This window comes from Salminus brasiliensis, chromosome 23 (assembly GCF_030463535.1).
Source record: "Salminus brasiliensis chromosome 23, fSalBra1.hap2, whole genome shotgun sequence".
Lineage (NCBI taxonomy): Eukaryota > Metazoa > Chordata > Actinopteri > Characiformes > Bryconidae > Salminus > Salminus brasiliensis.
Genome location: NC_132900.1, coordinates 8,026,250 through 8,048,045, shown reverse-complemented (window position 1 = coordinate 8,048,045; position 21,796 = coordinate 8,026,250). Strand labels below are relative to the sequence as shown.

General features: G+C 39.8%; 1 protein-coding gene across 6 annotated transcripts in view; it reads right to left on the bottom strand.

Annotated features, from left to right (window-relative positions):
* LOC140546207 (receptor-type tyrosine-protein phosphatase mu-like) overlaps positions 1-21,796 on the bottom strand; it is a 220,226-nt gene that overhangs the window by 139,472 nt on the left and 58,958 nt on the right. For all 6 annotated transcript variants that reach the window (XM_072669429.1, XM_072669431.1, XM_072669433.1 and 3 more), the window contains exons 3-6: positions 15,320-15,594; positions 7,854-7,932; positions 2,747-2,862; positions 1,152-1,326 (exon numbers count right to left, since the gene is read on the bottom strand). In XM_072669429.1, coding sequence (XP_072525530.1) covers positions 1,152-1,326; positions 2,747-2,862; positions 7,854-7,932; positions 15,320-15,594 — 645 coding nt within the window. The remainder of the gene's footprint in view (positions 1-1,151; positions 1,327-2,746; positions 2,863-7,853; positions 7,933-15,319; positions 15,595-21,796) is intronic.

Here is a 21,796-nt window from a genome sequence, read left to right as displayed (position 1 = left end):
CCTCTCTAGCCCAAACCTGGCATAAGGTATGGTGCCACTAGGTTCATGTTTATCTGCTCCTGAGAGTCCTATTCTGGTAATACTTTTCTACACAGACTAGACAAGCTGTGTGTGCATTTACCCATCTGTGTCAGCAATGGGTACAATTGTAGTTTAATGCATTCACTAGACAGAGTGTCCACAAACATTTCTAGTTTTATGCATGTCAATGTGTGTTCGTTTAATCATTCTCCAACCTTTTTTTAAAGAAACCCATTAATTACATTAGGCAGCTGGCAAATCTGGAACCAAAGCTTTGTAAATCTAACCAGCACCACTACTTTACTTTTACCAGCGTTCATGTTTTTTGTATACACACAATACATGTATATGAGTGTGTTTGAGAGTGTGTGTATGAATTCAAACCAAAACACTGAAAACACCCTAAAGGGAGCAGGGCCTAGCTCAAGGTTGCGGTCGGCATACTTTGACTGACAGCTTTCTGTGTGGACAAGGTAGGATTAGAGCAGTCAGTCACCTAAAGCTGTGAATCCATAAAAAAGAGGAGGGTGGACCTACAGGAGCATAAATTCAATTCATCGCTCGGCCTGAGCGAGAGAAAGCGAGAGAAGGGGAAATTGAGGAGGAGAAATATTGAAGGCCATTACCTAACTCTCGCGGCTACGGGAGAGAAGGAAAGGAGGATTTAGAAGCGGCCACCTCTATAAATTCATATCAAATGACTGGCGGAGGCCTGCGCTGGACAGCCTACTGTACATCAATACACTCCCGCCTTTATGTCCTTCCAGAGAGGATACACGCACGGTCAAGGACAGCGCTCGTAAAGCAGCACACATACAGACGCATCAAAACAAAAGGAGTGCAGGCCATTAACATAAAACGCACATCAATCTTCCTCACAACGCCATCAGCTGACAATGTGCTCAAGAAATAAAGTCACTCTCCGACTCTCTAGTGAAAGTCAGAAGGTGGAAAGTATGTCTATAGTATAGCTGAAGTAGTTAGAAGAAGTAGTTAGAGGAATGTGCGTATGTATGTGTGTGCTGCAGTGATGCAGGAGTGTAAAAGTGCATCTGAAGATATAGAATCCAATGGAACTGCTGTAAGACCAAAGATGGACACCTTTAGACAGTGGTGTGATATGGACTCACGTTTGATGGTCAGTTCTCCATAGTTGGAAACACCCACGCCCTTGTTGGAGTGGACAATGCAGCGGTAGCGTCCAGAGTCCTGTTTTGTGGTGTTCACCACGTCAAACATGCCAATGAATCGCTGGTTATTCCACGGCTTAGTGGCCTTCATAGGAGCCTCACGTCCTCCAATACCCTGTAGTCCAGACACAGGCGAACAATGAGGAGTCAGAGTGTGTTCTAGAGCATATGCGTGTCTTTTGGACGTTTGTGTCTGTGTGTGCAATCGTGCATCTGTCTGTTTCTGCAGTGTGTTAATGGCAATATATTTCCCTGAATGTTTTCTTGGCTGCAACTTTTCAGTTTTAATCATTTCTACTCCTCATACACACACACACACACACACACACACACTCACATTCACATACCCTAGACTCTCCCCAGCTGTCACCCAGTGTAGCAGGCAGATGGGGGCCATTTGTTCATTGGAGATCTTTCTTCATTACTGTCATCAGGGGACTTCACTTAATGTTTGTGTTTCTTTTGCCTAGTAATGAGGACGTGTTTGTTTAAGTAACTAACTACCTGGCAGAGGTCCTCCACACTCAGAACATCACACCAGAAACAGAGAGAGGAAAAGAGAATGAGAGAGAAAGGGAGAGAGCGAAAATAAGAGAGGGGCAGAGAGGCAAGAATAGTGAGAGAGTGAAAGAGCATAGGTGAATAAGAGTGACAGAGAGAGTGTGAGAAAGAGGGACAGAGATGGAATAATAAAGAGAGTGAGGGAAAGCAAGATATAGAGAGCTACAAAAAGTAGAAACAGTCAGAGAGAGAGACAGTGAGAGAGACAGTCTGAGTGAGACAGTAAGAGAGAAAGACCATAGCATGTCATTTATGGAACAAAACTTTAAAACTTTAAAATAGAACAAAACCATACTCTTAACTTTAATGTATGTGAATGTACCAATACTGCTTAGGACAGACAGCTAATTGTTTCCAAATGATGTGAAAATATATAGTTACAAGGTGAGAGATGATATACTGCTTGTATATACTTCTTGAGGCATGGAGAGGGTTTATAAGCTCCATATATATATATAAGATGTAGAGATGTGCAGGAAGAGAGGATTAAAGGGGGAAGAGGAAAGAGGTAAACAAGCTTGTTCTCCTCTTTTTAAAGAGCTTGGTGTGATGCAGTCTGACTAAAAGCAACACAAAGAGACTATGTGTGCCAACTAAAGTGCTTCTATGTGTAACTCAGCCCAGCTTACAGTACAACACAGCACGGCTAATGTGACAGAGTCAGAAGACATTAACAGAGCATGATCTGAGAGGAAACACTGTTGCTACAGAGAGAGAGAAACAAGCACAGACGGTTCACTCCGAAAACTAGTTTTTGTCCCAGATGTCTCTCAAATGCAGGACCGGAGAACAAAACTTTGGCCTAATTCCCTGGCATTCTGTGTGAAACAGTGATTAAGTAACTTCAGAGTTGAGTACACACACACACACACACACACACACACACACACATATAATCTAAATAAATAGTATCTCTCCACACACTGTGGCCCTTAAAAAAAGTAAGTTAGCTAGTGTTAGTTAGTTAGTGTCACCTGTAGCCACAGATGAAAGTTGTCTCTCCACTCTCCATTGACAGTACAGTGGAAGGTAGCCGTCTGCCCTGCGTTTACCTCTACCCCTTTAATATGAAGAAAGTGGGGCGTTGTCACTGCAAAATAAAACACAATATAAACCCACCATATTATTAATGAATCCACCTTATACACTTAACACAAATAATATCCATATCCATATGGACAAAAGTATTGGGACACCTGCTCATTCATGGTTTCTTCTGAAATTCTTCTGGTAATAAAAATAATTAATTCTGCTTTTGTCGAAACAACTTTCTCTATTGTCCAGAGAAAAGGGCTAGATGTTGGAGCATTGTTTAGAGGATTTGATTTCATCCTGCAACAAAAACATTTGTGATGTCAGGATTTTGGATGATCACCACCCCACATCATCCTCAACTCCCCAACTCATCCCAAAAGTATTGTATGGAGCTCCATACTGGGGGGGGGGGCTTTTTACCCCTCTTGCCCATGCCTGGCATTAGACATGGTGCCAGTAGGTTCATGTTTATCTGTTTCAGAGAGTCCTGTTGACAATACACACTGACTTCTCTACACAGACTAGACAAGCTGTGTGTGTCACATCTGTGTCAGCAATTACTTAAAGTAACTAAATATGGAGATACAAGGTTTTTGTTTAACATTGACAATATATTGTTTTAGATGCTAAAGTAATCATTAAGCATTTTTTCTAAGTTTACAGTGAATTATTATTCTGGCATGTTCCTAAAAAACTAAATCTTAAATATATTGGCTGTGCAAAGCAGTAAAAACAGAACAGAACAATGTATAAAAATTGAACCCATAAAAATTGCTAAATGCTATTGCTTGACTGGATAGCTATTTTCTTTTTTTCGCATGTGTGTCCCATAGACTCCAGATTATAACAGTGGCTGTCAGTCACTGCAGGAATTTGGTAAATATTACAAGTAATTCTCTCTGTCAGTACCAGCAGCTCACTGTGAGGCAGTGCCGCAGGCAGTGAGAGAGGAACAATACTAGACTAAAGGCCTAAAACTCCAGTACACTGTCTGTTGCTTGTTGTACTCTGTTTGTACATTGTGTTTTCTGCACTTGCCATTTTTGGAGCATGGTGTATAGTATAGATTATAATATATATTTAAATTCATGGAATTGCTAGTAAATATTGTGTCATATCCTGTGAAAATATCCTTTTTCACATGTTTTCTTTAGCATGGTATGAAGGAATCAATTCAAGACTATAAGAATGGACCAAAAAGGAAACTAGAAGACATATAAAAGGAAATATAATTTATAGGAGCGGTTTCTCAGAAAGCTTTAACTAAACCATTGTTTGCAGTAACACGACTGTAACTTATGCAATTGAATATGTAGTTTAATAACTTTACAACATGTTTTATTTAATTATTATTAATTTTACTTTTGGATAAAATTGTAAAACTGTAAAATTGATTAAGCAGAGATTCCTTCATACTTTGGTAATTCATACAGGCTTCTCTTATGATCCGGCATCTTATTGTAATATGTTAATGGACATACGGTCAATGGATAACTTCTGACTAGCTTTATAGTCTAATACAGTCAATACTAACCGGAAAATATGCAATAAAGAAATATACATGTATACACATTTATTCTGATCTGTAGCTATATAAAATCAAGCAAGTAACCAGGCAGTCTCCACTAACAAACGCTGACAGCGGCAGGTTTGTGTTGAAGAGCAAGTAAGTCAAGTTGTAACCAAGCATCAGCAGAAGTGTTGCAATGCACACAGCCACAGACTCCAGAGCAGAGGAAACCCATTCTATGGAGTGATTAATCACGCTTCACCACCTGGCAGCCTGATGGTGAAATCTGCATTTAGCAGAACGCTACCTGCCCAAACACACTGCATAAAGTGTTAAGTTTGATGGAAGTTTGATACTTACTTAAAAGGAAATGTACAGCAAACAATACAGTTTTAAAGATTCTGGCATGCCAATGCCTCTGTGCACAAGGCAAGGTCCATTAAGAAGTGGTTTGAGATTGGTGTGGAAGAATTTTACTGGCAGAGACCTGACCTCCACTCCATTGAACACATGTGGAATGAGTTGGATCACCGACTTTATGTGTCTAATGCGTATGTGGCCGAACAGAAGCAAGTTCCAGAAGCCTTACTGCCAAACTAGTGGAAAGTCTTCCCAGACAAGTGGAGAAACATCTTCATAATAATGCCCATGAATTAGGAATGAGCTGTTGGATGTGATGTTCAGGTGTCCACATACTTCTGGATATGCGTATAGTGTTTCTATTTAGCCTATTGATGCTGGTATACAAAACAGATAGAAGCAGAACACCACTGAGGCAATATTGATGTGGCAGGAATGATATAGTTTTACTACTGGTGAAGGGATAAAGAATGACAAGTGAGAAAGAAAGCTGCCACCCAGCTCATTTGTTTTCATCCGACGTGTGAAGCTCTTAGACACATTTGAGAGGCTCTTCAAGAGAGTTCAGAAACTCTATCTCACATCTAACATCAAAAGCAAAAAATCCAAAACAAAAAAACAACACAATTTTATATGACAATTCACATAAGCTTTAAGAAGAGTCTGTTTAAAGATTGGTTTGGGAAGCCATGGTTATAGAAATCCTATTTAATCTGTGCTATTTATAATAGTGCAGTAATGCTCAGTAAATCTCTAACCTTAACTCCATGGATCTGTACTGCAATGCGGCCAGTGGTAACTTTAATTAGTCTTTCTGTGCCTCAACAACAAAGCACACTCATATCTGGGTCAATATGCATTCATAACAAAAACATTTCCAGGATGAGGTTCCATGTAAATCAAGTTAGGAGGTATAATGTTTGATTACGCCTCTCTTGTGGAAATCAGGCCACAGCGACCTTGAATCGATAAGCGAGGCGTCTTCCAAAAACACAGCAACGCTGCTAATTTAATCACTCCCTCTCAGCTCTTCTTCCTTCTATTCAATATTTCAGCAGTGACTTTTTTTGTTACAAATAGCGCCACTTTTATTACTTTGACCAGCTACTCTCCTCAATGGTGCGTTGGCTGTACCTATTTCTCTCGCTGGTAATGTAGCGTTTTTTTTCTTTAATGATAGGTAGACCTCCCACTGAGTTAATGACACCTTGGAGTGAAGGCAGCCATGCCATCTGCTTTCATGAATAGGAAATGAATGTGTCTTTTTTGCCATAAAAAAATAAAGACACATCCTATCACTCAATTTAACGTTCAGGAATCATCATTTGGAGCTCAATATAGTAACGCCATTACCCTTTCTTCCTGTGACTGATTTGTATCGATAAAGTCATTCCTATATTGTGACAGTCTCAATTTTGTTCAATATGCAATGCATATGCATGTAGGCATGCACTCAGCAAAACAAGAAGGAAGGGATTTCCTCAGATATTTCTAGTTTAAGCTGGTATTAGGTGTTTTTAAAATCTACTTTATGCCAGCGCGGACCATAATCTGCATTCACATCCTGCCTCACAATCAGTTAACAATAGCCAGTTAAACTGGGCCGGGATTGGGGGATAAATCCAATTTGATCTGGAATTCTAAACCGAACACAAACCGAACAAAAACATCTGAATGCTAATAGTCAGTCTGTTCCTGCACCATGTGCCTTCTATCTCAGTAAACATGGGAGAAAGCCAAAGTAAGTGTTTATTGGTGTAAGAGACTATTTGAAGAGCTTGATAATGCCACTGAAAGGAAGCTCACTGTACACAGTTACTCTGCAAAGAGCTTTAAGTGGGGCTTTCCATAAGCGGCAGGCATGGCTTATTCTCAACCCAAAGTGTTTTGCCCTGTTTGAATTTCATCCGTTTTTGCCAAATGATGGCTCTCCATTTTTATCATCACTGGGTCCAAAAACAGAGACTCAGCTCTCAGCCGATTCATTTTCCCTTTCTTCCTCTCATTTCCGCAAGTTCTCTATTCACTTTCTTTTCCCTAAGTGCACTAAATCCCCATTTAGGAATGGCAGAAACAGCAGCATAGAAGATCCCAGCACTAGTGAATACACAGTAAACAGAGCACTGTATAATGTATGCTTGTGCACTCTGTATGTTTTAGTAAATGTGGTCTTGTGGTGTAGCTGCTCAGAATCAGATAGAATAAAATTCACAGAAAATGTAAACATAGTTAAATGAATGCTGTAATTGTAGCGGCATGGCCATTTAATACATATAACATTTAACACAGTATCTGACATTTCATTTTATGCATCTGTCAATACTATGCATCTGTCACTATAGCAACAATAAGTTGCTATAGTGCCTCACTATAGCAACTTATCACAAGTATGTGTATTATATAGTATATACAGTATAGTGCATATAGTGTAGATTTGAACAAATATATATCTGGTGTATTTAATACTGCCATGTCCTTGTAAAGGGCTCAGCAAACTTCTTGTGGAGACAACATTCACCTAGCTTCAGCAAACAAGGACAACAGCAGATGTCAAGCAGAGGCTTTGCTTGCTGTGATTGGTCTGTAAAAAAAAGTTGTGTGGCATGTTCAATTCTCGTGAACTTCATTTCGCTGGAAGTATGCTGAGCCCTTAATAGGCTAAGCAACTAGGACTTTCACTCACCTTTAAACCTGTGTAAACTGATTTACTCATTTTGCCGATGTTATTAAACAACGTATTTAGCTTGGTTTATGCAACATATTTGAACAGTACTGAGCATATACACTGTATTGAGACCTACATGTCAAGTTCCTTAGCAGTCAGTATCAGTCTGGATTGGGAGTCCTTTCTGACAGGAATATTTGCTCCAGCTTTCCTAGATGTGCAGGTTTCCTCTGTTCTTCTATTCCTTGTCAAACTACTCTGGTTTGCCACTAGTTTTATGCTGCTTATCTTCTTGCTCATGAACACAACAAGCCTCTGGAGACAGAGAACATTGCAGAGTCTCTACCATAACATGATGGAAAATACCTTTCTACTCTGTTCATGCTGGTCTTCAGAAAGACACGACACACTGCTTTTTGCAGGATGTCACTAAAGGGACAGGCAGTGGTGTAATTTGTGTGTGTGTGTGTGTTTGTGTGTGTGCTTTTTACGATATAAGAGACGGCCTTACTGCACTGATGGCCCTGGACGACGACATCCTTGATGGCCAGCAAGCCGCGCTGGCCTGAGGTCACCACTTCAAAGACGATCTGCAGAGGGAAGAGAAAGCCCATAACCACAGTGATAAATGGACACACCCTCGAAATGTCACACCATAAGGCAAGGCAAGGGCCCCCCTGGGAGCTACACAAGGGGGCTTAAACAATGGTCATGTAGCAGAGATTCAACACAGTGACAGGGTGCACTAATGTGCTGATCAGTAATTGTTGTTAGAACACGGTTAAAAAAGGCACCCTAAAAAAGGATTTTTCGACTATGAATGACTAAAGAATAGTGGAACCCTTTTTGTACTATATATAGAGCTAATGGCTGGTTTAAATCTGTAACTTTTCGGCATCTATATCACCCCATGTGTGTAATAACAAAAAGGGTTATTTAATGGTCCTTATGACAAAGGTTCTTCATAGAACCATTTGGTTAGCAAAATAATTTTTGATATTGGTGGAAAACGTTGTTGATGGTTCCATGTAGCACCAAAAAGGGTTCCATTATTGTTACAAATCAAAGAACCCCTTATCAGTACTCTACAGATCCATTTCTGTTTAGAGTATAGGTTGTACTGTTTCCATTATGCAGGGTTTTCTCACGTCTTTGGGTCTTTTCTCAAGTTCTGGGTCTTTTCATGCTGTGCAAAGTGATCTCAAGCTAGTGAAACTGGCCTACGTGCTCTGAACAAGTGATGAACACGTTCTTTCTGCCTGATGACATCCGATGGGGTCATAATGTAACCCAGTGAAAAGACACTGGCTGTATCTTCCACTGCTTCACATTTTTGATGTCACTAGCATGGGTGAGTGTGTGAATGGTGCAAGCAGAGTGGCACAGTGTTCCTGGAGCAAGGAGTGTCTTTAGCAAGCTAAAGTGCTTGGAATTTTTCTTGCACCGAGATTATGATACCGTTCCAGCCCACAATTGTACTACATGCCGTGTATGAAAGACAGTAAGACTTCAGACAGTCAGTTAACGGAACAGTTCACAGAAGAGAAAGTTTTTGTGCATTTGAAATGTGCTTACCTTTTTTAAGCAACAAAACACACAAGGCTTAGTTTCTCTTTGCCTCCTCCTCATATGCAGCCTGTGCTAAGATACCTGAAAATAGCTGTGCTAAATAACTTTACTTCTGTCAATACTGTTTAATTTACTTCTAAAAAAAAAAGAAAAAAGAAAAAAGAAAAAATGGAATCAAAATCTGCAAGAAGGGCTGCAGCAGGCTTAGCTATACCATGGTATGAAAATGACAGCTATCATACTGTGTACATTTGCTTAATAGCAGAATTTAGGGGGAAAATGAGTATAAAACTGAATTCAACTTTACTATTTAAAAGTTCAAATATTCAAAATAGATTTAAAAATGAGTCTAAATTAGTGTTCTAGTGAACAGTGCACACATACTGTACTTGTATACGCAAAACTGAAAATCTCACACCAGTTATCCCACCAACGTTAGCAATTCTGGTATGATGCCTTCATTTTTAAAGACCTTAATTTCATTTTGTTCCTAGCCAGGGCCACAAAACAGCTTGATCTGCCCTGGATGCACTGGTTGTTCTCATAATCAGTGTTTAAAAAGAAGGTGTAAATTCACAATGAGCTGGACTAAGAGTAACAGAGCAGCACGCTTTAACTCAGTTCAGATTTACAGGAACTTTGTTAATAAAAGGGACCACTAGGCTCTTAGGTCAAGGCTATCGACTGCTTAAATCTAGGAGAGAGTAAGGACTATGCAGGAATATACAAACACCATTTTGCAGCATTGCCAGATTTGATCGATCCTGATTTAGTTTTCACATGTAGATGAGGTCTCTGCAAACTTACATTCATTGTGCAAAGGATTTGAGTGCTGTCTCCAGGGGCTAATTCTATACCTTACAATCTATGCCCCACTAACACAAGCCCACTTGTTTAAAGGCATATTCAGCATGCTTGCGAGATAACCAGAACTTATGCTAATTCCACGCTTGGCTAAAATTAAACACAGAGCTGCACATATAGAATACATGTGGCATTGCACTTGTGCATGCACAGAGATGCTCTTTTTTAAACACGCCCAAACTTAACACTGCACCCAATGTATTTACTTGGCTTAGACTGGGATAGACAAAAATAGAAACACATTTAAGACACATACTAAACATTATTTGCAATGCATACTTTAACCTTTACATGCCAAGAGTTATTGCTGTGATTTTGCTGTACTGCTGAAATACAATAATGTAATTACACAATCTACATTTAAACAAATTATACGTACATTTGATTTACATTCTGAACCCAAAAACAGTTCTGTTTAATTGTGTCTGTAGTTATGTAAAGGAAGGTCCCAGATGGGGCAGGAGAGCCACAGTTGGGAGAAATGGAATGCTTGGCTTGCCTCCCTCTCTGGGTGTGGTGCTCCCCTTAGACTAGCCAAGTCATTCCTCATATTAACAACCACAGCATCCCACAGAATACCAGCCTGCCACCCCACCTCTTCCTAAATATAAGCCCACCAGCAGGATCATGGGCAGGGTAGAGGTGCTAAGATGTACGCTGCCAGACAAAGCTGTGGCTGGGTTACTGGGCTGAGGGCTGGAGAGAGGCGCCACCAGTGATGATGGTGTAAAAAAAACAGAAGGACATGCAAAGTGCAGATTACTGTATAGATTTGGGTCTTCCAGCCATGTTTTAACATTCTTCAACACTCACCATAGAAGGATGTGTGGATGTAAAAAAGCTTGGCAAAGAAAATTGCAAAATAATTTATATATATATATATATATATATATATATATATATATATATATATATATATATATATAGGCACGTCCCTATGGGAAAGGCTTATCCATTCACACTATCCTTCTTGTACCCTCAGATCTTCGGGTTCTGGACTGATTGCTTAAATTAAGTAACATCTAAATGTTAAATTAACATCTGTGGGTGGCAGATCGTTCAGTGCTGCTGCTCATTACCTCTGGAATTCTTTGCCACAATCTCTTTGAGAGGAGTGTCCCACTTTCTCCTCTATCAAAACTAAACTGAAAACTGTCTTGTTTTTTTTGTTTTTTTACGTATTTTTCCACATCTACATATATAGCATCCTTGAGTTGGTGAAAGACGCTATGTAATTTGAAGGTATTATTATTGTAGTGAAACTTAGTGAAGCTGCACTTCCGGGGAAAATGCGCTGTAAACTCAATAAAGGATTGGTCTGGGAAAGGGGGGAAGGGCAGATACTGGTAGCAAATTTGATAAAATGGCAGGCCATTTTGTCCTCATGTCTATAGAACAGAAGGGAAAGGAACCACAGCATACATATTTTCTACAGTCAAGACTAAGAAAAGTTTAAGGGTGAGAAAGTTGAACTGACTTCTTGTGTTTACCAGAATAAAAGATAAAAATCACGTTGGAGAAGAAAAAAGAGCTTATTATTGACCTTCAATTCTTTAAACTCTTATCAACTCTTATAAACTACATGAAAGGATTTTTTTTTCTTTTAGCTTTTCTCAGTATTATCTCAGTATCATTACACAATGCTACCGCCATCAGTGAGGTCAGAAACACCCATCAGATAACACCATAATTATCATCCCTTCTTTCTTTTATGAAAAACCGAACACTGCTTTGGGTCTGCACTCGCCGCTGTCATTATGGCATGGTTCATAGAAAATTAAGAGGCAGCCACTTTTGCATTACTTCAGCCACATAGTGTAACAGTCCACCCCCGCAGAATCTTTTGTTTGTTCAAAACAAGCAGCAGTCAGCGGTAAATGTGGCCCTCATATCGCTAATGATATTATGTGCATACTGTAATTAGCATCAAGGAGACAAAAGAGGGCACAGAGGCATTTGTATGCTTTAACTGGTGTAAGATGTTGACTTGAGCTTAGCACCAAGCCACTGCAATGCTGTTTTCATAGATAAGAGAAATGAAAATGTTGTAGGCTTCATGGCATTGATATACTAAAGTGTGCTGCCAGTTGTCATGCATAACGAAAAATAGATGAGGGAGGGGAGACACAGAAGAATATGCAGATTCAGAAGTTTGCTTATCAAAATTACAGACTGACATGATTTTCCAAAAGCATGGCATAAACAATTAAGAATTTTGCTATGCAACCTGACTGCAGTTTAATTAGAACGGAGGAGAGATTGTATCTTCGAGGGAGAAAAACACCAAATCAACCCCATAATTACAAAATAATGTCCAAAGCACCAGGTGGTTTCATTCCGACAATCACTTAGGATACTGTGCAATTAAAGCTACCTATAATTATCTCAACTTTGCTAATTAGACACGAATCTGCAGTGCACTGTCTTTATTCCTGTCTTGGATCGCAAAGCAGAAATCATGGCTCGTGGTTTGGTGGATGAAATCCTTCCAAACACGGGTTTTGAAGAGTTTGACCACTAACATGTAATAGCTGCACTAACAGTTCCAAAACACAACAAGCCCCTCTAAACACTCTTCAGGCTCCCTAATCAAGATCATTCCTAATTGAATCAGCTAAGTAACACTCAAACTAAGAACTGAATTGAGCTGTGAAATAGCTCTGAGAGGTAAATATATAAATCCACAGCAGCATGTGGACAATACCAGTGTCCTTTACATTTAACCCCGTGATGTCAGACATGTTGGACACTAGACATGCCACAGAGCAGGCTTTTCTTCTGTCACTGTTCTGACTAGAGCTCAGAAACACATAGATCAGCCATAACATTAGTGTCACTTAATACTGAGTAGATCCCCCTTGTGCCACTATAAATTTGAGCATGTGAGGAAAGAACTCCACAAGACCTCTAAAGGTGTCCTGTGGTATCTGGCCAAAGAAGTTAACAGCAGAGTAAGTTCTAAGCCCAGTAAGTTGTGAGATGGGGTCTCCATGGATCACATCAATGAGCCTGAGGACCCACGATCCTCTTGCCAGTTCACGGGTTGTCCTTTGTCCTACCTACTTTTGGTAGGTTCTGGCCACTGCATACAGTAACACCTACAAGACATGGCTGAAGTTTTGGAGATGCTCTGACCCACTCGTCTTGGCATCATAATTTGTCTCCTGTCAAAGTCGCTCACATACTGTTTTAAACACACACACAAGTCCCCTTCAAGAACCGACTGTTCACTTGCTGCCTAATATGTCCAATATCTGATTCAAATTATTTATAAAGTATAGGGCACATGAAAGCAGCCATTTCTACAATTTAATTTGCTCTTCTTCTTTAATAGTGTAATTTCTTAATAATATGTAAAGGTGCACGTATTTGTCACTGTACAGTGTACATCGAAATGTGTCCTCTGCATTTCACCCATCTGGTAGTGAACACGCACTCACACGTGTTAGGGGCAGTGAGTACACACATACACACACCCAGGGAGCAGAGATGGTAAAGTGCCTTGCTCAAGGGCCCAATAGTGGCAGCTTGCCGAGCCCGGGAATCAAACCCACAACCTTGTTATCAATAGCCCAGCGCTCTAACCGCTGAGCCACCACTGCCCACACAAAATAGGATAATCTATTAAACTCATAGGTTTGCAGATTTCTTTATTTGTGTGATTACACATGCCCACAAATTGGATTTCATCTAGGATCACATATGAAAGTAACTCAAATCTGATTAGAGAAGATCTGATTTATGAAGTCCACACAGCCCAGAAAAAATCAGATCACATTACGGCAAAAAAAATCTTTGAAAAAAAGATTTGAGTCACTTCAGCCTGGTAATGTGAACACAGCCTTTGATACATACGTACTCATACACACTTTCCATACATTTTACCTATTCATAACGTCTCTGGTGGCAGATTTGTCTGTATCACCAAGAATCGAACATGGTTGCTGATATACAGGAGTTAAAAGGGTTATAGCCAGCAAGACACTTGGGTTTGACAGGGTTAACCCCTAATAAAGTGATTCTGTGCTAGAACACCTAAAGATGATTATGTTTAATAAGATAACTTATTTTCATTTGTTGAACTGGTTCTGAACCCTGATCTGGAACGAGCAGTAGCCTAACCTCTAGATTACCCTCGTTATCGTGTTGCCAAAATTGGATCTGTTGTGGGTTCTTCGTGTAATGAAGACTAGTTAGCTTATCACAGGCAGACTACAGCTTCAGGGCCCTGCATTAAATGATCTCCCTCAATAAGCATTTAAAAACATAACCCAAACTCAAAAATGAATCAAAACATAATATCTGCCCAATAACTGACTCTTTGTGTTGACTATTTTATCTCCCTGAAGTACTGCTTCACTAGGAAAGATTGTTTTAATATCTCTGGAGTCATCTGCAGATATATAAAGCTCACATGAAGTATTAACGGCATTAGAAACCCGTAAATAATTTATTAGCTGCACATACAATGCACAATGAGAACTGAAGGCGCACTGAAAACTTGATATAGAATTATTACCAGAATGAGTCTCTTTATTCTGCAGTAAAGCAGCACTTCTGTATTTATATTCATAGTGCGTGTTGTCTTGTATCGAATCCAAACACCCCTACTCTATAAATGTTATAAAATCATGCTACAGATATTATCAATGAATGAGCCTGTGTTGCTAATGAGGCCCATGTGCTATGAGTTTACCAGCCATGTCTCATCTGAACCCATCTGTCTGCTCAGGCAATGCCGGTTCTAATGGGCTAATTCAGCAAGGCAGTGCTTCCTTTCGTGAGGTGAGGAGGTCTCGCTCTGCCAATTAACACAGGACCCCCCGCACACCCTGGAGAGAGGACGACTAATAACCAGGCATGTGTGAAATCAGCCTTCTCTCTCTGGACCCCAGCGTAGCCCCACATGTGAAAATGAACCACTGGACAGGGAGAAAATGTATTATTTTCCTCTAACATTGCAGGAGGGGGAAAGGTTCATTATTTTGTGAGAAAGGAGAGATAGAGGGAGAAAGAGAGAGGGAGAATGAAAACGGGACTGGGAAAATGAAAGTGAACAGGGATGGGGAGTGAGACAGAGAAAAAAGATGAGACAGGTGAAAAGCAGAGGAAGAGAGTGAGGTGAATGTGTTTGATTAGGAAAGCATATTCCATATTACATAAACCACTACATATAGGCTATTCACGAGTTTCAGTCTATTCCTTGACAACGTAAAGCAACACTATGTTTTTAGCTTAAAATATCAGCTTCATAGTTAGTGTAATGCTCCAATGATGTGTGATAAAGAGAAAAGTGTCTCTGTCGTTGTCGTTGTTACTACTGGGTTTGGCACACTGCTAACTGCAATGTAATAGGGCTGCACCAATCCATCTTTTTCTGTTCCGATACAGATACTGATACATGAACTCTGAGTATCGGCCGATATTCATTCATTTAGTTTTTTTTTCGATTAGTTAGACCCTGTTTACACCTGGTCACTTCATGTGTATCAGGATTATAGATAAAGCCAAGATCTAAGACGAATCCTCTGGTTTAATCCTCACCTGGTAAAAGTTGGGCCAGTAGGTGCTAATGGCGAGCTCCACTTGGTTCCAGCTCCTGCCGACAGGTCCTGAGATGTTCCACACAGGCAGGCCCATGGGGCTGTTATTCTCCTTGATGTAGATGTTGAGATGTCCGGGGCTTCCCCCTTCCCTGCCCGACACAAAATACTGGAAGATGACACAGTGTGTGTCGTTTTCCTTAAGCTGAGGACTTAGGAGTAGGGCTTTCTGTCCAGCGAAACGGCCAGACGTGTTTACCATCATGAAGGCTGAACCTGCCAGAGGAAAGCAAAGAAACTCATAAACATGAACAGAGGACATGGCTTTGGATATTTTCTAAAAAGAACATCCCATTTCACAAAAAAGGAGCTTAGTACAGTTTAGTACAAGCAACTTGGTTTGATGTGGACAAGCGGTTTGCATGATGCTAACTGGTGAGGTATTTTTATTTCATTTTCTTACAATGGGTATGAGAACACAGTTCTCTTATGTAACTGTGCATTTTTGAGGAAAACAAGACATCAATCTAGGCAGAATCTAGGCAAATCAATATAGGCAGGACATAGAGATATCTATATAGATTTGACTGGATGGTGAAAATCATATTTTTAAAGCAAACATGGTGTTTGAGCCAAACAAGAACATGGAAAACAAGGATTTTGCATTTCGAATGCCATGAGCTAATGGATTGTGCTTAATATGACCAAGGTCATGAACTAACAAGGTAAAAAAAAAGAGTATTTTATTTCAGCTTGACTTTAAGTACTGCAGATTAGCCTCACAGCTCAAGTGCAAAACTGAACAAGCTAATTCACAAACCAAATATACCCTGGTTGATCAGCTACATTTGAGGTGAGGAGAACATTGTGTAAATGCAATTTTTCAACAAACTCTCACTTTAAATAAGAAGCCGGTATAAAAATTGTTTTCAATAAAGCACAGAAGTTAGAAAGCAGACAGGAGGAAGGCTCCAGGGTCCAGGTAGCTCTAAGAACTCTGTAATTTCTTTGTGAAGTATTTCATGTAAGAAAGGTGCTATATAAATAAAACTGTTATTGTTATTATTATAATTATAAGAAGAGGGAGTGACAGCCTCTGTAGTGCCGATTAGCTCTCAGAGAGAACAAGATTTGACCGTTCACTTTGTAATGCAATACAGTATATTGTTTCTGAGACATATGGCATACATTAATGTGTTTATCAACACGGTAAAAGCCTTTTTCCGACAGTAATTGATTAAAGCGGAGCCACTTCATTAAGGGAGCTACTTAATTCATCTTAATTAGCATCACTAATTAATATATATCTGATCTCATTAAGACACTTAGCTGGAGCCAGATCAGCATATACAATGACTCTCCACTGCCACAACTGCTAATGTAAAATTACTTTCAGAAAAAAAGCCAGACTGGAAAGTCTCTCACACACTCTCAGTCACAAAGAACACACACTCTCTCTCTGTATTACTGTTGACATTCACCTGTGACCCACAGGCTGTTAGCGGATTCGGTCACTACACAAAAACAATGAGAACCGATACAGCAGGTTTACGATCAGTGATTTCAATGAACACACACACATTCACACTTGCAGTGCAAGTATCAGTGGCACAGCACAATCTGACACAAGTTCCTCAATAATTATCAGATGGTGTAAAGGTTAATACGATTCTCTCATCACTAGCCAATAACACACGGGTGGGAGAGATTACATTGACAATACTTTTCTGTGAAAAGGGCAGATCACAGCCTATCAGCCATCAAACCCACTGCAATCCTATTTACTCTTACACTGCCTTCTACTCTCTCTCTCTCACTGAACCTCAGTGATAAGTAGAGAAGTTGAACTCTTTGACTTCAAAGCTCAGAGAGTAATCTCTCTGACAGTAGCAGAACAGAGCAAGGCAGAACAGATGCAGGTGTGACATTCGTGTGTTATGCTGAGAGAGAGAGAGAGAGAGAGAGAGAGAGTTACAAATGACAGAAAAGACACATGTACAGATCATCTTTGTACAGCCTCAAATTTAAAAATACATATATACACAAGGGTGTAATGGTACTCAGCCCACAATTCAATTCTATCCATGATGCAGCGTTCACGATTCTGTATGACTGAATCCATGTTATATAGAATACAAATAAGAATAAGTTCCAAGCTATTCTAAAGCATTTCTATTGGTCTCCCACAGCAAACTCACCCAAACCATACCTTTATGGACTTTGCTTTGTGTACTGGGGCACAGCTGGAACAGAAAATGGCTTTCCCCAGACTGTTTCCACAAAGTTGGAAGCGTACAATTGTCCAAAATTTATTAAAAGCATTAAAGGGACCTTGGCCAACCCCTAAAAAACAACCTTATAGCATTATCCCTCCTCCTCCAAACTTTACAGTTGGCACATTACAATCAGGCAGGTAACGCTCTCTTGGCATTCACCAAATCCAAACCCAAAAGCCTTTCTTGGACAGTTACTCCAACAAAAGCAGGATAATCTCCTATTAATACTATTGATTTCCGTAGATACAATGCATGAGCAAGTGTCCCAATACTTTTGTCAATGTAGTGTTTTACGAACTCAGAAGATTCAATGATGTTGAGACCTGGGACGGTTGGTCCATTGTTCTGACAACACCAGCAGCATCAGCTGTTTTACTTGCAAGTGTTCTGCTTTTTGTCAGTTTTTATCAGTAAGAGCTTCTTGATCAGCTCCACATCCTTTTAGACCCACAGCACTGACTCATCTTCTCACAGTGGAAGGATGGACAGAAACACCTGTGGAGTTTTTCAGATCTCATGCGAGACTGGAGCTTGATTTCCTGCTCTCACAAAGATGAAAGCTTTAAGAGTTTTAAGAGTGCTGTTTATCTGATTGGGTCCATTTTCATTAGTCCCATTTTCTCTGTATCTTTTCTCCGTATTATTTTTTGAACCTCAATTTTGGAAACGGACCAAACTCAGGGTGAACCATAATTTCTTTTTAGTAGACCCTTTGATTCGTGCAAACGCGAAGTTTCTGATGCTGTTTTGGCACATGGAATTGTTTGATCATCTCTTGGTGAGCTTTATCTAATATTTATTTGCCTGTTTTTTTAAAACCAGAAATCCACTTGAGGCCAGTGATTTCAGCCTTTCTTGACATTACGGGGAAACTATGGTAATTAATATATTAAGGTAAATAAAATAAGGTTTAAATAAAACCTACAACATAGGCAAGAGTACAAATTACTTCAGAATTTGTCATCTGGATATTATTGCCCTTGTTGCTACTAAATGTACATGAAATCTGCACAATAAATTATGTCCCTTTATCCATATAACATTTTGTATGTCATCTGATTCAATGTTGTCCAGACCCAGGAAACCGAACTACACGAAGAATAAACACACTCTTTGTAACAGCTGAGCATGTTCAGAGACTGGAAAACGATATGGGTTGTTCACGACACATGCATCCATTTGTTCAATCAGGTGGTGTTTGACTCAGAGGTGATCTGTGAAAGCCAAAGAGCTGAGTAAGTAATACACTCACAACTCACACGCCTTTGATCATGCCGTTATGCTGACCATGCGGCGTGCTGGGAATGACTTCAGTCATGACTGTTGAGTTCATGAAAGGCAGTTCAGTGTGTGTGTGTGGTGTTGCCTCCTGGATTGATGTTTATTTCTGTTTTTTATTGTTCTGTTTGTTTAAGAATAAACAAATGCCACCAACACAAACACACTAAAAACACACTAAAACACAAACACACACACATAATTGCACACAGCCTGCTACACTTTCTACTGTAACCAACCACACTCTCTGAGACATACACTCTTCATTTCGCAACCATTGCGGTCACTTCTATAGTTGGCTGCGATAATTAGCCACCTACTCTAAATGCATATTATAATGAGACTGGTTTAGTTCTGGGTTTATGCATCAAGAACTAGAATGCATTTCTCAGCTTGTCTACGAACCTATTTATAATTGTCGAACCTGACGCCCTAAAAATGGTAAAAACATTCTCAATTCTGTCACATGAAAGCATGTTGAGTTACGCTTGTGGCATCTAAAAAGCTAAAGAAAAAAAATACTGGATAATGTGAATAACAGTAGGTCATTTTCTTAGGGAAGTAGGGAGAAAAACACACATATGGACAGGGTGGGGTCGGGTGGGTTATTTGCCAGTACCAAATTTATTTATAAAAAATAATAATAATAAATCAAGTATATATTTCCAGACAAAAGTAGAGATTACATCTGGAGCTATAAGAAACAGACCTGTTGACACTTAGATCAGCTGTGTCTCCTATGCATCTCGAACCACATCCGTAAGTTCAATTCAACTGCATCTTGGTTGCTTTTACCATTGCTTTTTTGCAAGCACATACATAGCTAAGCAGTATAAATAGACTACATCTGCCTTGTGTGCTCTTTCTCTGAATATATCTCTGCTTCTGTAACTTGCCCCCACCTTTGTTCTGTCCTCTTCTCTTTAACAATGGCATGCTCAGGACCCAATTAAGAGCTGCAAGCTCTCGCTCGCTTTGCCCCAGCAGGTGTGTTGGAGTGGTTTCACAAAGGCCACAGTGATCCAAAGCCCAACGTCTCAGGCGTTTGGGAGAATGACTTTATTATCATATCAGTGGCTCTTTAGTTTACAGCACAGTACCACAGAGCAGGAGGAGTTCCTGTACTTCAGCTGCCCTACGTCTGTACTGAAGCCTGCCGAAAGTCGGCCCGCTCCAGCCGTGAATCAAATGCCAGAACAAAAGACAGAACAGTAAAAGCACTGAGAGTAATTCACCTTCGTCCCATGGCATGTAATTAGTTTTACAAAGCATTATTAGAAAGTCTTCACCTACTAAACTAACAGGGTATGTTGATGGCAAATCTACAGAAATGAAAAGTTATAAACATCAATGTCATGGGAATGCTCCTGTGCTACTTCAATTGGTCTTGTCATCAATATCTTTCTAAGAATATTCTTGACCCCTTAACACTCCAAGGCTTATTACACACTATTATTCAGTAACTACAGGGACTTCTGAGCAAGCTGGTGAGCTATTAATTGGTTATAGAAGTGTGTAATAAAACCTACCACTAGACTTTTAGGTGGTTAAATTTGTTCTTGAGAAGATCAAACAAAAAGTCTAAAAAAGTCTCTTATAACGATGGATCCGATTGTCCTTGTAAACGGGACAAATCCCAAATAAGAAAACACTGATGAATGAAGAAATGTCTTCTTAAGAACGGTTGTGTTCAAGGCCTGATGTTCATAAATCCAGCCACTGCTGTGTCATCATGTAACTGCCCATCAGATTCAAAATGCTGATGCTGGCCTACAAAGATCCCAATCCTATCAAGAGCCCTCTGAGATTCAGGTAGGCTCAGCTTTATCCACCATCCCTCAAGATGTGTGGAAGACAACGTGTGTCTGAAAACATGACCATGTTTTCAAGACCATCTCTTTCAAGAACACCTAATCATGAACTTATTAAAGGCTTGTGATTGTACTGATGTCATGACTTTTTTGACATTTAGGCAAAGTGTACTATATGTTAAGTATTGTGTATCTAGATTTCAGTACTGACATTTGCATTCTCAGTATCTAGCTTGAGCTGTCTTTTTGGATTCTAGTCTTTTCAACCCAGCTTGCCATTTTCTGAGTGCTTCTCGATAAGAGCATCTGCTTAATGGAAAAAAAATGTAAATAAAGTAGGGGAAATAGGTTTAGCAGTAGTATGACTTTCTTCATGTGAAAGTCAATTTAATGGACAGACTTTCTAAGCCCTAACCTTCACAATTTGTTAGCAGTAATGTCCAAAGAATCAGTGTCTGCATATGTCAACAGATTAATATTGTCTATGTCAGTGGTTCTCAAACTGGTCTTTAGAGAAACCCTCCCCCCTATATCCCAATACATTGGGATAAAGAGATAACTTAGACCATCAGGGGGTCCCTGAGGACAAGTTTGAGAACCTCTGGGCTATATTAAGCCCAATCAAAGTCTAACACTTTGCTAAGGGTGTTTTACTCTATAGTGTTCTATTAACACTGTTGCTGATGCCAACAAATATTTTCCCCAACTCTGGATTCAGAATTTCACAGTGCTTCACAAGCTGCTTTCAACACAACTAATACAAAGGCAGCTAAAAAAAATCCCTATGCAAAGGAACAGGGATAAAGGTCCATGTCCAACCACCAGATCTAGACAACTGTTAGCAATGTTCTTACAATGTCCAATGATTAAATAACCCTATCTGAATAAAATCATGATAAGGTACAGCGTACAGAGTACAGCTATATATTAGCACTTCAGAAATGCGTTGCGCTAGAGGTGGGTGGCCAGGACTACTAAATTCGAGTCTATGCCAAGCATGGCCTTCATATCAGAGCAGACATCCTGTTCGTGTGTTCCACTCCGTAAATGTATTCCACTGACTAAGACCATGAGGCTGACAAAGTCCCGGCAACTGACAAGGTGTGACCATTA